Raw genomic sequence first — 16,932 nt, 5'->3', positions numbered from 1 at the left:
TATGTCATACTTTAGTATCCTTTCACTATAATTGCTAAGGTAAATGACACATTACTCATCCAAATACTCACTAGCATATCCAGTAATCATGACACATATATCTATGTATTAATAAATAAAATGTGCTTTTTTCTGACAATTTTAGAATTAATGATTTGAATATTCTTCTTCTTTAGATTACTATAAATAGTCTCCAGTACTTGCATAATGTCCATTAATCTCAGGTAGTATTCATATACTCACTTCCCATATGAAATCCTAATTGGCAATGCAAAGAAAAGAATCAAGGATTTTTTACAATTAGACATGAAAAAATCCACCAAACCTTGCCATCAATAGCCGGCATTGTTGGTATTAATAATTTATTCTGAAGAAACATGCCGTATAAGGAATTTGTACTGAGGTGTTTGGTGTCACCCATGAATTCACTTTTGCAGCACCAAAACCTTCCCTAACTGGTCCTTAAGCTATCAGTCGCTAGTACCGCTCCACTCTGGAAGCACGGTCTGTATTCTCCTTTCCAGTGTTCAGTACTTGTGAAAACAATGGGATTCAACTGGCATGTATCTCTTTCTGGAGTGCACCACATCAACTTTCTGCACATACAAAGTCAAACAATGCTTCAGATCAGTCTGCATACGGCTCTTCCTTCTCAATACCATCTTGGGCAGAGCGGTTGGTTTTGAGGCGCCGGGCTCATCGGAGGCCAGCGGTTCATGCACATAGTAAAGAAGAGAGGCCCTACCCCAAGGACTTGACACAGACTAAGCAAGCTTTGTTACAAAAGCTTAGCTTGGAAGGAAAGTATAAGGAAAGAAAAACTACATTTACAATTTTGCATCATGCAATCAAAACAACTTTAAAGGCAAAGTTGGTTTTGGTTGTGTCCAATACTTATTACATATCAAGCATACAAAAAACAACATCACCGTGGTTTAAAACGCGTTTACATGTGTGCACACATTACAATCTCGCCCTCCAGGGAACTACTATGTTTTCTTGAAAGTTTATAGCTCACAATTACCAGAGCCCAATGACTTACATTTTCCTAACTGATTTCCAGGCCAGTTTTGTCTGCTGCCTCTTCACGAGCCACAGCATTCCAGCTCCCTCGTTAGACTGAAGACACATATATAACCAAGTGTCTCCAAGGTTGCCCTAATTCCTTGGTGGAAGCGATGGGATCCTGAAAAATGGAATAACGAGAAATTTCACTGGCTGAATGGCTCATAATCATCCATGCCTTTCAGATGGCACAGCTGTTCCCTCCAATAGTAAATGGGAGGGCCAGGGCTCAAATTCTTCTGGCAATGTGAATGATCTTTGAAAATTTTGCCGGGCCCTGCTCTGGGTAGCGCAGCACTAGATGCTTAATTTCCATACTGTCTTTAAGGAGCCTGAAGTGATACCCAGGCTCAAGGAGACAGGCAGGAACATGAACTTCATTTTATCCGAGAAGACAAGAGGAGCGAAAGGGGCATGATGATCATATGTACGTATTTCTTTGTATTTGAAAAGAAACATTTTCTGCTGTCTATGAAAACCAATCTGATCGAACACTTCTCCTCCGAAAGGCTTCCCATATAAACCCATGGCTGTAGGCTTCAGCCTGTAGGATTTACTTCCACCTCTGGCTCAAATGATGGAAATTCATCTTCTGGTTTGTTTCTTTTGCCTGAAAACTAAGCAGTACACACAAGCCTTTGATCAAAACTGAATGCTAGAAACAATTCTGCCACTCCCCCTTTGCACGAAATAGCGCTTACTCACAGAACTATTCCTTTTGAAGTTGCTTTGTAGATACCAGAGAAATACATAAGAGTCCGGAGGGCTAAGAGATACTGTACTTGTTGAGCAAAGGCCATATTCTGATGTCACCAGATACGGTATTTCTGAATAGTCTTTTATGCAGGGTTTTATTTCAGGGTTCTGTAAGAGTTTCTTTTTTTTTTTTTTTTGGTTTCTAAAGAGAACCTCAGGGATTCCAGAGGAATTTTTGAGAAGGGCAATTATGAGTCCTAAAAACACCAGTGGAAAGAAATACTGGTTCACTAAACAATACAGTTAAAGACAGAAGACACATTAACTGTCTGCATTTTCCTCCTAATATTCATACGACAAGAACAAGTATATAATTTCCAGAGTTTTTAAATAGCTACTTATTTAGATCACCAGAAAATGGCCCCATCCCACATAGGATGCACAAACCCAGCGATCCACTATTAAATGAAGCTGTTCCAGATAAACTGCGAGCCAACTGACCCTGGAAATTTAGTACCCAAGTTGCGTGACTCGAAAATCTGTTCAAAGCAAGGCATGGCTGCAGGCCTTGACTGTTGTACTTTAGTAACCATAGTAACAGGGTCTCTGGAGACCTAATGCTAGTGAATTTTCCTTTATTTCAAGGAAGAGTAATAAGAGAAATGTGGCTTGGAACTTGTTCTCTCTTCCCCCCCCCCCCCTTATTTTTACTATGCCATGACCTTGACCAAAATATCTTTGAAGTATTTGCTGGCTGATTTTCTGCTATGGGACCAGAAAAAAATATCAGGATATATAAAGGATCTTGCCAAAGGAAGTCCTATCTTCCTCAAAATATTCACCTTCATTCCCAAAGAGAGACTCTTGCCTAATAATGTTTCGAAAACTTCTTAATGGAAGGAACTGATAACTTTCATCTCACAGCTACTGCGGACACCAGAATAATGTCGTACTTTCTTTGAACTGACAGATTAATTGTTTTTTGTTTCAGTAGCAGGTGCAGCTTTTCGTGAGTACATAATTGGATGTACATGTTTTTTCAAAAGAACACAGGCCCCTGTCTGGTGCCAAGCTCTTTTTTTTTTTTTTTCCATTTGGGAAAAAAAAGTTATTTCATTTTTTAAGTACAATGTAGAAAACTCATATAAGTTTTTTTAAAAAGCCAAATACAAACAAACAAATGTTCACAATACATACTTAAGTCTGTCTCACATGTTTCAGCTATTATCCTGGATTAGAAATTCCATCTGTCATTGAATCCATATGGTTTACCAAATGGCAGTTTACAACCATGTATTTTTTGCAAATTTGAAGTTAGTTGGTTTTTGTTGCAAAAGTTTTAATGTCCACGCTAATATCTTTGTGTGTGTGTGTGTGTGTGTGTCCCTGTGTGCTTGTATAAGTATATGCAAATTGCTAAAAATTGTGATCGGATGCGAGTGGACTTTATTGATTAAAACACACCAGCTGTACACAAAGCAAATAACATCGACATTGAGCCAGGGAGTTCGGTTATTTCCTCCTCTAAATCCAAGAGCCCTATTTTTTAGGCTTTCCGTTATTTCTACTGAAAGGAATAAAGTGAAATGAGGAGAGCTGCCTTTACTTCTCTGTGCTGTCCCCTCTGTGTTTTGGGCAGACACGTGCTTACATTAGGGAGTGCGAACTGCACGGCTTTGAGGCTGGTCCGCGTCCTCTTTCCCTTTTCCTCCCCCCAGGTTATCGATAACCCAGGCAGATGGCTGCTGCGGTTCTGACACAGCACACCAGTACAGCCTCCCGTTCACTGGGAATGAGAGAAAACTATCACTGAGAATTTTATTTCAGTAACTGAGAATGTTTAAAATCATAAGTGGAGCCATATACTTGGTTGTCCTGTCTAATGTGAGACCCGGTAACTTAGAACAAAAAAGCTGGGAATAGTTTTTGTTCGTTCTCATGGACTGAAGCTGCCTCTCTCTTCTACTCAGTCTAACAAATCACCAGGATTCTGGCCAGAATAATGGAAAATCTCTATGCAATGTTACTGTAAAGGACTTGAGTATGGAGTTGTATATGATACCTGAGAGATTTATCTGAGAGGTCAGAAGAGGTCTTTTCCTACTAATTTGCAATCACTACTACCTACTTCTGCGGTACCAGACTTGTGCTAGCAAACACCTTCCTCCTTTTCCCCAGCGGTGGTAAGTAGGTAAGAAAAGTATGAATCTCAGCCTAATTCTGACTCTATTCAGAGTCCTCTGTGCTACAGATGTCAGGTCTCACACTGAACTGCACTTTAGGGTAGTATTGAGAAAAGAGAAAAATTTGCAGTCATGGGTTATGAAGTTTTACTCCATGTCCAGCTCGTCTCTTTTTAGTGTGGTTGAAGCAGCAGGTTTCCCAGCTAAAATGAGGTTTAGACACATGGAATTTGTGTTAATCCTCAATAGATTCATGTGGCTCCACAAAAGTTGTTGTTGCACCAAAGTGGGTTTTGCTTTTCCTGCCTGCAGGGTAGAGCATCTGATGTCTACGTTTGGGGTCATGAAAACCAGGCGATGCTTAGTTAAGAGATCTTAACTCAGAAAAGGACATCAGTATTTTGAGAACAAAACAAAAACAAAGCAGGGGAAGTTTGTAATTCTCTTCATTTACATACCTCCCTTAAATCCATACTTGTTATTGGTTTCACCTAAACACATGGCTCCTTGAACTCTTCCTCCACTTCATTCCCCTTGCTGCCTCCCAGTCTTCCTTAATACCTCCTCCAACCTCGCAGATGTAGTTGCCAGCCCACTGATCTGAACCCTTAGAAATACACATGGTCCCATTTCCCCTTCTCATTTTTACAAACTGGTGCCCCTGGTCCAGCCTGACTCTGGCTCTGTGAAAGAGAAACTTCTGTAAGGAAAAACCTGCCCGCCTTCCACTGTGAGGGAACAAGTTTTACATATCTTAAAGACTGATCTCTTAGGGTATGTGTCTAGGCCTAAAGAGTATGTACCAATACGTTGGATGAAGAAGATTCATTTTTGAATAGGGGTATTTATTTCTTGATTCATAAAAGCAATCTTTGGCAAAGGCAGGTGCTCCCTGGCTATTTCCTACGGGGGCCGAAAAACTCCAGCTTGCCTGCAGCACAATGGAAGGCACATTTTAAGGATGTTCAGCGTGATACCGTGTGAGATTCTTTGATCATATTCAGATCTTGTGGTCATTTTTAAAGCCTTCCCAGCCAGGGCTTGGTGCATTAATTTGCATAGGATAAGAACATTTCTTTAACGTTCTTAATTTCTAACTGCCCTGGCGGCACAGGCAGGACTGGAGGTCTTTTGGAACGTGCATGGTAACAGTCACAGACATGAAGGAGCTCCCTTAAATGTCCTACGATTATCTTTGTGGAAATTTTTAGCCTGTCCAAATTAAAAGGCCTGCCAGATGTTCAAAATGTAATAAAATTCCTAACATCACATCACTGATGGTTTCATTGCTGTGAAGATGAATCCAAAGAGACAAGATGCCAAAAATGCTTGCTTGTCTCCACTTGACATTGGAAATGGATATGACAGATACCATCTATGGAGTCTCCTCTCAGCACAGTGACAGGCACAGATGTGAAGATGTAGAAATCTTGACACATTGTCTTCTGGTTGGTGTGGTGCTGGGATGATTTGGGCATTATTTAGAGCAGAAAATAGCACCAGTCCAGCAACTCCTTGTGCTTGAAGAGTCGACAGGGATAGCTAGCGTTCAACACAAACCCAACTAAGCAGAGATAACGCTTATTCTGGAAAGGATCTGTATGTATGGAGCAGACCTGGAGCTGAACACGATTTGCCCTTGACTATTCTTAGCGATGACTCATGGTTAGTATTGACTTGATTGAATCAGTTGCTGCTACGGGTCTTTCCAAACATAGGTGAGCCATTGCAGCCTCTCCACTACATTCCTCCAGTCACCATTTCACAGGTTCTTCGAGGCGCAGAGCCTGTGGCCATGTATGGTCCCGCTGGGCCACGTTTCCAAAGGTGCTCCACATTCATGATTGGGGCCAAATCTTCTGAGGAGGTCGGCCTATTGTGCACTGAACTCTTGAAATTCTGCCCACCATTGTCACAGTGGGAACAGGCTTCAAGCAGTCTTGGAAATCTGGTCCTTATTTAGGAACCGAAAAGAGAACCAAGCTCACAAAAATATGTCAGTGTATCTGGTTACTGAGCAATTGAAAATCTGCCCTCATTGTGCTTCAGGATTAACTCAGGATTAATAGGCACATCGCTACAACAGTAAATTGAGAGAAAGGTGAAGCAAGGATAATAACAATATAGCAGTATTTCAGCAGCAGCTATTTGAACTGTAATCTCAAAAGACCTCAAAACCATCACATGAAAGGATCATCTAAACTACCTTGGAATGCAAGCCTGCTGGCGTGAAGATATGTTACTGAATCTTTATCAAGGGAAGAGAGGCAAAATTAGTCAGTCTGCATGCAGCGTGATGGATCTTAATGTTTACGTCACGTATTTCATTTAATCCTTACTTTTATTTTTTGATTTCTCTGGTTGCTTTCCTTGCATCACTGAGTCTATGAAAATTAATTTAGCTTTTTTCTAGACTAAACGTTGGCCTATAACAATGAATTATTTATTGCCTACTTTTTATATTCATTGCATTTATGCAATTATGCTATGTATGTATTTTTATAGAAGCTTAAGAAAATGGCCATACTTTAAAATACACATCCAGTTTTAAAGTCATAGCTACAACAGCACGTGTATTTAATTTTCTTATTACAGAGATTATTATATTATCTGTATGTATCAATGCATATAAATTCAAAGCAATTATGGAATGTGATGTTTTAAATTAAAAGCAAAAAAAAGTAGTTGACACTTGCTATTAAACTTTTAATTATATGAATTAATGACAAAATAAAATTTAAAGTAGATAATAAACTAGTAATGTAACATGGTAGTTACACTGTAATTAGCTATCCTAACTTTTTTAAAAAAGGAAAAAAGCATGTTCCAGATTGTGTTATTCATTTTTCACGTTCGGAAAAAAGGGCCTTTCTGCAAAAATTTGATGACCAACTTTTTTGCAGATTGATTTTTCATATCTAGAATATTCTTAAAATTATTATATTTTATACCCACTTTACTCTTTACTTTCTGATTCTCTTTTTAACTATTTTATTTTCCCTTCTTTAGTCACTGAACGGTTTTGCGTTGGTGGTGAGTGCAGATGGAATGATATTTTATGCGTCATCGACGATTGTGGACTATCTAGGGTTTCATCAGGTAAATATATTAACAAATATTTAGAATACTTAGTCACTGTCATTGTAATGACTTTCTTGTAGTCACTCCTGCTAACTGCCTTTCTAAAATGCAGCACTCTGTTTTTTCGCCTTATCCTTCTACTGCTAATTAGACATACACTATTACTGAAATTAAGTTATTTCACTGTGCCATTTCAGACTAATTTTCTTTTTTTTTTTTTTTGTGATCTGACAGATGAAGATGAACTCCTTGTAATGTTGTTCCTTTTGTAAAGCTTTTGTTAACAGGAACATGATCCATTATAAAAATAAGATTTAGCTAAAAGTTTCCTTTAAATTTCAGTATAAGATGCTGCTATTCTAGACTGGTTGCCTGTGTGTAATAATTACATTGTAAAGTCACAGAATAACAGAACCATGTAGCTGGAAAGGACCTCTGGAGGTCATCTAGTCCAACCTCCTGCTCAAAGCAGATCCAGGTGGAGCAGGTTGATCCAGGACTTGTCAAGTTTTTATTTTCTATGACCCCTCTGGAAGACATGTTCCAGTGTTTAACCACCCTGACTGTAAATTTTTTTCACTTATATCAAGTCCCAGTTTCCCACATTGCAACTTGTGTCTGTTGCTTCTTGTCCCCCCACTTTGTTCTTCTGAGAAGGGTCGGGCTTTGTCTTCTCCACACCCACTCATTCGGTTGATGTAGACAGCAGTAAGTTCTTCCTGAAGTTTTCTCTTCTTAAGGCTGAACAAACCCTGTTCTTCTCTCCTCTCCTGATATGTCATGTGCTCCAGCCCTCTTAAGTGTCTTGGCAGCACTCTTCTGGGCTCACTTTGGTATGCTAATATCTTTCTTTTCCTGGGGTACCCAAACTTAGAGAGAACTTTGCTTTTGTTGAACTTCCTGAGGTTCCTGTCAGCCCATTTTTACAGCCCATCAAGGTCTGAGTAGCCGTCCTGCTCTCCCCTCTGCAAACCTGCTGAGAGTGTACTCTACCCCATCATTCACTAATCAAGAAATTAAACAGGGTTGGTCCCAGCATCAATCCCTGGGGGATGCCACTAGTCACCAGCTGCCAGTTGGACTTTTTTATGACTCATATTTGCATATGCACAAAAGAGTTAAGAATAAACAGAATCACCTTAGGACGTGAAGTGAAAAAGCAGATGTGGAAAACCAGGGGCCTCTGCAATAACTTTCCTCAATCAATCTTTGCTCTACACTAGTCATTATTTTAAGGAAAGTATCAAGCTAAAGATAGGTGTCTGCCCCACTACACTTGCAAATTAAACATTCCTTGTTGTAATTGTTTCAGACTGATGTAATGCACCAAAACATATATGATTACATTCACGTGGATGATCGCCAGGATTTCTGTAGACAACTGCACTGGGCCATGAATCCTCCCCAGATGTTGTCTGGACAGCAACTGCAGACAGAAACAGGTGGGATTGTATATGTTGATTGGAAACATCGGCACAACTGTACAGGGATAGAATCATACTCCACCTACGCCCATGTCTGTTCCATGTCAAGTCAGATTTTTCACTGGAAAGCTGTATACTGGCCATTTATAATGTTATTGTCCCATAGATGATGTTTCTTCCTGATCCTTGACATTTATAGGGTGGTGTGTGCCATTGAGGCTACAAAGATGATGTTTCCTTTATTTTTCCCTGGCTAGTGTGCCTACAGATATTCTTATCCATGCAGAATGAACAGCATCAGTGTTCATCCTACCAACCTTTTGTTCACACTGATCAGGACATTAGTATTCCTCTCATTAATGCAAAAACATCCCATGCAAAACTTTTCTGCATAGTACCACCGTGGCAACATTGCTTTCTGCCATTTGTTTTCCCATGCAAAATTATGTAGACAGGAGTCTCCAGAAGAACAAGTAGGTTTAGCAATGCCCTTTTTCCTCTGGGGCTGTATTTCCCTAGGATGGCAGGTGGACACGTGCTCAAGGTTGATTTTCAAATCACGACTACAGAAAACACAATGGGGTTGAAATTGTTAACTTTAGAAAGAATTATTGATCCTAGCAAAATGTATGCATTTCACCAGAAGGTGAGGAAGTAATTGAGGAAAGAAATTGAGGAAGCATAGCCTTCAGATGGGTGGGGAGAAACGTGCAAGAAATCCTTCAGCAGCATTTATGAAGTCCTCGGGAACGCAGCCATGAAACTTTGGTAGAATTTCTTGCAGTTTCTATGTTTTGCAAGAGTCTTACAGATATCTGAGGAACTTTGCAAGATTTTGTAGGAAATACACAGAAAACAAACTAAACAATGTGCATGAATATTTCAAACTATTAAAAGTTACGAATATTTGGAATTTTTGTCCTAATGCATACAGTGGAGAATTTCAGTTCCTGAGTTCATACTTCTGTACAAATACTTGTGTCTTTTGGGAAATAAGTATTTCAAAAGCTATGCACTTGTAGTCCAAAACTGGAAAATGCTTCATCAAAAATCAAGGAGGCAACAGCTGAGCATTAGCTAATCAGCCACTGTTCATTTGTTTGGTTTTTTTTCTTGCATTAATGTTTGTCCTTATTTTCTTCCTTTTTCTAATGTATTTTCTGTGATCTCTGATCTCAAAACCAACAACATCTGTTACCCTGCTTTGCAACATTAAAAATCACAAAAACTCAGGAAATAAAAAAGCCAAAGTTTCTGAAGAAACTCACCTGAATCCCATTGTAGAGCTTTTCTTTTTTCTTTTGGTAGAGCATGTGCAGATGTTATCTATACATGATACAATTTAATATTCGCCCTTCCATAAAGTAATTTTTAGCAATTTCCATAACAGCTTCTTCAACTGGCTACAGAACATTTTCATTCTTTCTTAGTATGATCTGATATACATTGCCTCCACTGTTGTTCCTAGGAGAAGAATATATTCTCAGTAAATTGTTTAAAGCACAAGAGAATGACAGCATGACAACAGATTATTCTTCCTTCTTAACTCGCTGTTTCATCTGCCGAGTTCGCTGCTTGTTGGACAGTACTTCTGGCTTCCTTGTAAGTATAATTTCACTTAGAGAACTGTAGTCATGACATACTAGATTTTAATTGCTTCCTTTGAAAAATATTTCAACATAAATATTGAACATAAATATTGTGGAGAGCCATGGACAGGATACACTTTTAATTTGCTGTGCACTAACAACAAACACCTAAAGACATTTATTAATATGTATAAAGAGTGATGGGAGAAAAGAAGTTGAAAGAATCTATAAACTTCTATGTTTTAAGCTCAATTTGTACGAGTCTAGCAAAAGGGTGGCAAGCCTGAGTTTCAACGATTAACATTTAAGCACCAGGTATTTGCTTTAAGGAACAGGATTAATAAGGATCCACTTTCGCCTTTTGTAAAGGGTCCTTTAATGATAAAAAAGCAGAATTAGAAAGTCTCTCACACGCTCCTCAAATATCCTTACTAGGAGTAGCTCATTTCTAGAAATCACTTCCCCATTTGCTTAGTAAAGACCAATGCTGTTTCTTCTTATGTCAAAGTACGAAAGAAAATGAGAGGATCAGCACGAGACAGGGAAATGCGACTTCTCTCTCAGATGCTCATTTGCTGCAAGACTATAGGTCTGAACAGCCGTACCAGTTAGTCATTTCTGCATCCCTGTTTTAATCTTGTAGCTCTGGAAAATGCCCAACTCCAATGGACTGATTTTTCTCTGGTCATTTTGTGGTAGGTAATTTTTTCACTGAGAGGCAGCAGCTTGCTATTAACTTGATCTCTGCCTTCTGATTATATGGAGATTTGAGGCAAGGATAGATGGTTCCTTCCAAACTATATAGTTAGTATCTGGTTAGCTTGGGCATCAGCCTCGGCGTCTGTGTGCACAGCCCTTGGGTTGTGCCAGTCCGTATACTTCCCAGAGAAAGTGCAGGGCAAGAGGAAAGAAGATCAGGAACCATTTCACTGGAGTGAACAGAGCATGGAAAAACAATAGTTCCAGCTTCAGAGTGAGGCACAGAGGAAATAGCTGTTTGCACCACCATACGCTGCCCGTCTTGGCGAACAGAACATAACGCAGAACTTGTACTTTAAGTACACAGGGGAGAAAAAACCAAAAACCAGCCTCAAATGTCTCATTTTGCTGTTGATAGTACCTCCACTCACCATGCCTCTGAAATGGCGTGGTTTAAATTGTATGAAGATAATGACATTCCTAGTTTACCTCCCTGTTTCAAAACTGGGTTTGGTGTTAAACAACAGGGTCTATAGGTTGTATTAGCATTTTAAATGTTTATGCACTAAATGCTTAAGAGAATTCTATTGTTTTTTTTGTGTAACAGACAATGCAGTTCCAAGGCAAACTAAAGTTTCTTTTTGGACAAAGGAAGAAGTCCTCATCAGGAACAGTATTGCCACCTCAGCTGTCCTTATTCTGCATAGTGGTTCCACTTCTGCTCCCTTCCATGACAGAAATGAAGATGAAAAGCCTGCTTGTGAAAGCAAAACAGAAAGCTGATGATGCAGCAGCAATGAATACAAAGTATTTTCAAATTAATTTTTCTAGCAGTTAGTAAAGTATACTATGGGCTGTATGTTTATTAAGCATGTAAAAAGCACAAATTAGGCTAAATAACTCTCCATTTCAAAAGTCTTTCTTAGAAAAGTGAATAATTTATCTGGATTTAACTATATAATACATAGTAACTATGTTATATTATATAATATGTTGTATTTTATATATTATATGTATTATTACATTATTATATATGTCTCATTTTATATAAAAACTGGAAAGTTAGGATATCTTCCTAACCTTCAGAAGTTACCAAGGCATTAAATCATTCTACTGGTTGTAAAAGTGGAAAAGATAAAGTATTTTTACTGAGAGTTCTCAAATTTCAGTATCTTCTGGTAGCACAATTATTTGGACCTGGGTGTTTTGGTAGCAAACAAAGGAAAAGGAAAACTTTAGAAAGCTGAAAGTGTGTGTGTATGGGTGTTCACATAGAGCCAAATGAAATGTGTTTGCTTTATGTATTTATCTTGCAACAAAAGGCTTATGAACACATAAGTCTACAATTGCACTAAATGGCCTGGGGCTGATCACTCGGTAGCAATCACAGAAGATCAGGACAGATTGTGTTCAGACTCATTTCCTTCCTAACACTTATTTTCGTTACTCTTCTAGGATTGAATTTTAGTTGATGTTTGGGGCTAGGATTATGTTTTCCCTTATTTGGTTAAATATAAGCTTACAGCAATGAGGTCCATTGCTGTGAAGCAAACTGCTCCTCAGTGTGACTGACAGCATCATAATTTGGCTTTTAATTAGAATATGCTTGTGTATGTGTGGATTTACTATCCAGACGTGTAATGCGGTTCTAGCACATACATCCTTTTGACAAGAATTAAATTACGGGGAGGCTGATATAATGGACTATGCAGGCTTTTGGAATAGAGTTGGAAAGTCATTTCCACTTGCTAGTTTTTCAGTGGCCCAGGTGAAATTAATTGATGATCAGAATTCAGCTGCTAGAAGAGAGGTGCTTTACTTAAGTTTTACTAACTGACTGGACAGTGGCCAAGGATTTGACAGGAATGAAGTGAGCATTTAACTTCAGTGTTTCCCTTGGTTCAGGCCTGAAACATGCTAGCCAGGGATGGTGGGCAAATTTATATAGTAATTTTTTTTCTGATGGTTTTAATAAAGGGAAAAATTTGTAAAGCAGTGTTACGGACTTTGCACCCTTTCCAAGCCCTAACATGCATTTTGAACTAAAGACTGGAAGAAATTAGTTCAAATCATGTGACGATTATTGCAAATTGAAGTCATGCTAACTCTTAAGTGCATTGCTGGTCAGTGTGATGTACGTACCTTGAATGTACTTGAATAGGCAGAGCAGAATATACACAGCATTTGTCTCAATTCACGCTGAAACTTATTATTCCAGATATAGTGAGTTGTGAGCAGAATATTCCTAAACATAACTGTTCCTCTTCATTGAATGCAGAATTGCAGTCATATACTAGTTTGAGCAACCAAATGATGCAGGAAACATAGATAATTATTTAGTGTTGGTTACCATATATTTAAACCATATATTTAAACTATATATTTCAAATCTTTGCTAATGGTCAACAGCTTGAAGATCACATCGTTCAGAGTTTGTGATTTTACTGTGTTGTCATTCACTGACAAAGAATTTTTCACATTTTCTGTTCTCTACAGCTCCAGTTCCAAAGGTAATTCAGGGCTGTGTGAAGCAGCAGAATTATATGGAAGAAACAGTCATGAAGGTGCCGCTTTCACTAATGTGTTACAGATTGCTGAAAACCAAGTCAAAGGTGTGTCTGCTAAGTACTTCTGGATTATATACAGTTTATGGAGAAAGAACCTTGTCTTTTCTTTTCTCCTGTTAGGTTTTTCAGGTTTTGGTCCCAATGCTCTCTTTTTTCTTCTCTCTAAAAGCCCTTCTTTAAAAAAATGCAAAAAAAAATTGTCTGCCTCAAAAGACAGTAGTGATCAGTCTGCTTTTCAGAGTGGGCAGAAATACTGTGATGCCAAGTTTACAGATATATAAACTATCATAGTAAATATGTATACTCAATGTATGCTTTCCTAAAAATGGCAGCACTGAATTTAATAAGATTATGTGAAAATCTTCATAATTAATGACAGTATCAATCCCTCTTTGAGGAAAACTGGATGATATGTTACAAATGCTAGTTTTCCCCAAAGATCAGAAAACAGAGGAAAATTAGAATGTATTGTCTTTAAAACTCATTATTTGCTTGCAGCTTTGACTCATGCTTTTCCAGTGTTTGGCTGTGGCAATATTATGAGAGTCTATGCTGTATTTCATATTTTACAATGGATAAAATTTTGATGGTGCGTCTACCCCAATGGGCAACTTCTTCTTGAGTAGAGTTGTACTCAGCCTTCTGACATACCTGCTGGAAACCTTTAACTTCTTTAAAACCATTCCTCTGTCATAGCCCCATTTTTCATGAACATTTTCTTGTTGGTATAGTACTATTACTGAGAGGAAAAAATTATAATGAACTAATAATACTGAAAAATCCTTGGTTATAGTTTAAGTGCCTCATTAGGTTTTTCAAATTTTATTTTTAAAATGTAATTTGCCTAGTTTTGTGACATATTTTAGCTTGTACTTTCCTACGCTGATGATTCCAGGGCAGCAAACAAACCTGTGAACATTCACCCATAGTTTAGGTAAGAAAAAATACTAAATACTGCTTGTATTAAAATAGATTTTCTTTTATATCATATAGCAAAGAATAATGGAGAAAATGGCATTTCCCTAGTCAAAGTACAAACAAATGAAGATCATTGGGTCTGGGTTCAAGCTAACACTCAACTTCTGTATCGAAGTGGTTGTTCAGAATATGTCCTCGCCCAACAGCAAATGTTAAAGTAAGTATATTTTCCAGAAAAATTAATGTATTCTTTATGTATGAGATCTTTAAAAGGTAAAAGGACTGTAGTGACCTAAGAGAAGAGCTGAATGAGAAGGATTTAGTTTGCTTACAAAATGGAAATAAATTTTTGTCTTGGATCATACGAAATGGCTGTTATAATCCTAAACAATATTTATTTCTTTTCTTCAGTATTTTTTTCTTCTGAAGTTGAGTGTGCATACATACTAAACCAGAATACTTCAAAGCCAAAATGCTTGATTAGTAATATGTTTTGACTTTCTTGCATAAAAATGTATTTTGGGGTATTGTTTTACTTTGCAGCTGAAAATCTTCGCTGATTTATTGTCCTGGTTTTTCTACTTTTTAACATTTGATTATGTTAAGCTTTTTTTTTTTTTTCTTTATGGATGACAGTTGAGCTCGTGTTTTTAGTTGTGGATGTTCAACATAATCTAAACAGGGATGCTCATATTCATTGTATGTTTGTAGATAGATACATCTAGTTGGCTGTAGGCTCAGCCTTGGAGTGGAAGCTAATCTCACAGATTTGCATTCAAAGAGGACCTCTCCGCTGGGTTTTACCCTTTCCTCCCAAATAGGCTTTTCTTCCTTCCCCCATGGGATTGTCTGTTCCAGTTCCTGTGGGCCTTGTTGAGGTATCTCTTCAAGCTGGTCTGAGGGAAGAGGTAAGAGGGTGGACTGAATGAGCAGGGGTCAGGAGGTGTACACAGCCACCATCTGGCCCAGTGGAAAAAATGTGGCTGTTACCACTGTTTTTTTCCTTTAGGATGCCTCACAGGTGGAAGAAATAAATGAAAAAGTCTTTGAACTTCTATAGTAGATATCACTTGCAGGCAGCGTATCTCCCAGGATCCATGTGAATAGCAGAGGAGCTCCCACCTGAGGGTGGTGGAACTCTTTACCTTTACTGGGACGGCACAAGAATCATCTTGCCGTGCTATTAAGGAGCAGATTAAAAGGGGCTGTTTCTTGTATTCAAGTCTGTACTAAATTGTTTGCTGTGTAATTAAGCACGCTCTTTGATGTTTATTTAGTTACATTTTTACCCTCTGAGTGGTTAAAATCCTTCCTTTGTGCTTGATAGTTCCTGCAGACTGAAGCGTTACAAGAGTTAGCCTTGGAGATTATGTTCAGTTCTGTCCTCCTGACAGTCTGCAATAGACTTCATCCTTACTACTACTTTTTTTATTAAAATGTATGTTGTCTTCCTGGAAACATACATTCTTGTGGAGAATTTTCACTAGATACTATTTCACTGTAAAATTCTTCATTTGGGGGTCTAAGCTTTTGTGACTATTGCATTTTGTTCAGTCCATTGCTTCCCAATTAGACTATTTCCTGAGAAACTAGTTCTGCAGCAAACTTGTATCATACCATTTGCATCTCAAGACTATCAATAATAACAATAACAATATTTACCAGAGGACTGAAAATATTTAATACTTAATGGAAAAAGAGAGAGAAAATACTCTCCTTTATTGTACATTTATTACAGTGGGACATTCTCTCTTTGTAACAACATGGACTCCCTCTGCTGGAAAATCCTATACTTGCACATTGAGTCCATATCCAAGGAAAAAATTGCTAATTGTGAGCTAAGAAAAAAGCCTTCTGAAACCCTTACTAGCTCTCCAGGTTTTCATGCTGGGTTTCTTATTGAGATGTCCACTTCTTGTTCAGAGAGGGAGGGGGCAGGTTTGTAGCACCGATCCTGCCTGGTCGGGAATCAGCACGTCAGTCAATTCCAGACAAATCCTGAACCTGAAGATTTGGACCTCAAGTTCTGAAAACTGCTGCATCGGGCATGGAAACGCTCAGGCAACTTTCTCTGCCAGAGCTCTTCACTAATGTTGAGTACTTCAGCTGGAGGTCATGGAAAATGAATTCACTGGCCATCTCAGAAAACAAAAGACAACATAAATTAAGTTAGACACGTAAAACAAACATACACCCAATTAGAACATCTGTGACTATTCTGGACGTTTAATTCAGGCATTTTATTTCCTCTCAGCTAACTCTGCATTCTCAAAATATAAGACCGTCATGGTTCTCCCTCAAATCACTTCAATCGGAAAGTTCTTATGTGTCCAAATAATGCCTTGTTAACAAAATACATCTCATTTAAGATACTCTTCACATATTATCTCTAGATTTTTCTGTACACAAATATTATTTAGACATATTTTAAGGGAAGAACAGAAGTGTAAGGTAGTTACCATACTGTACTACAATATTTAAGGTCTTTGTGAACTGTGTGCCTGAAATGGAAGAGTAAATGCATGTCAGAATTTAAATGAAACAGTGCCACAGAAAGGTAGCTGTGCAAACACATTGATGCCCAGATGCGTGTACACTCTTTTTTTCTCTCGAACAAATGCAAAGGTTATATGGACAAGACCGTGAGAGTCCCCTGTTAAGTTAAGGACAAAGTATCACTTGTAATATATGGAAAACTCCGTTTGTATCC

The 16,932-nt window shown here is 38.2% G+C and overlaps 1 protein-coding gene across 5 annotated transcripts in view; it reads left to right on the top strand.

Moving 5' to 3' along the window:
• AHRR (aryl hydrocarbon receptor repressor) overlaps nt 1-16,932 on the top strand; it is a 94,718-nt gene that overhangs the window by 68,625 nt on the left and 9,161 nt on the right. For all 5 annotated transcript variants that reach the window (XM_075494197.1, XM_075494194.1, XM_075494193.1 and 2 more), the window contains 6 exons: nt 6,954-7,043; nt 8,338-8,467; nt 9,918-10,051; nt 11,345-11,544; nt 13,234-13,349; nt 14,298-14,439. In XM_075494197.1, coding sequence (XP_075350312.1) covers nt 6,954-7,043; nt 8,338-8,467; nt 9,918-10,051; nt 11,345-11,544; nt 13,234-13,349; nt 14,298-14,439 — 812 coding nt within the window. The remainder of the gene's footprint in view (nt 1-6,953; nt 7,044-8,337; nt 8,468-9,917; nt 10,052-11,344; nt 11,545-13,233; nt 13,350-14,297; nt 14,440-16,932) is intronic.

Source organism: Mycteria americana, chromosome 2 (assembly GCF_035582795.1).
Source record: "Mycteria americana isolate JAX WOST 10 ecotype Jacksonville Zoo and Gardens chromosome 2, USCA_MyAme_1.0, whole genome shotgun sequence".
Taxonomy (NCBI): Eukaryota; Metazoa; Chordata; class Aves; order Ciconiiformes; family Ciconiidae; genus Mycteria; species Mycteria americana.
Note: the sequence above shows the minus strand (reverse complement) of the source record. Positions and strands in the feature narration are given on the sequence as shown.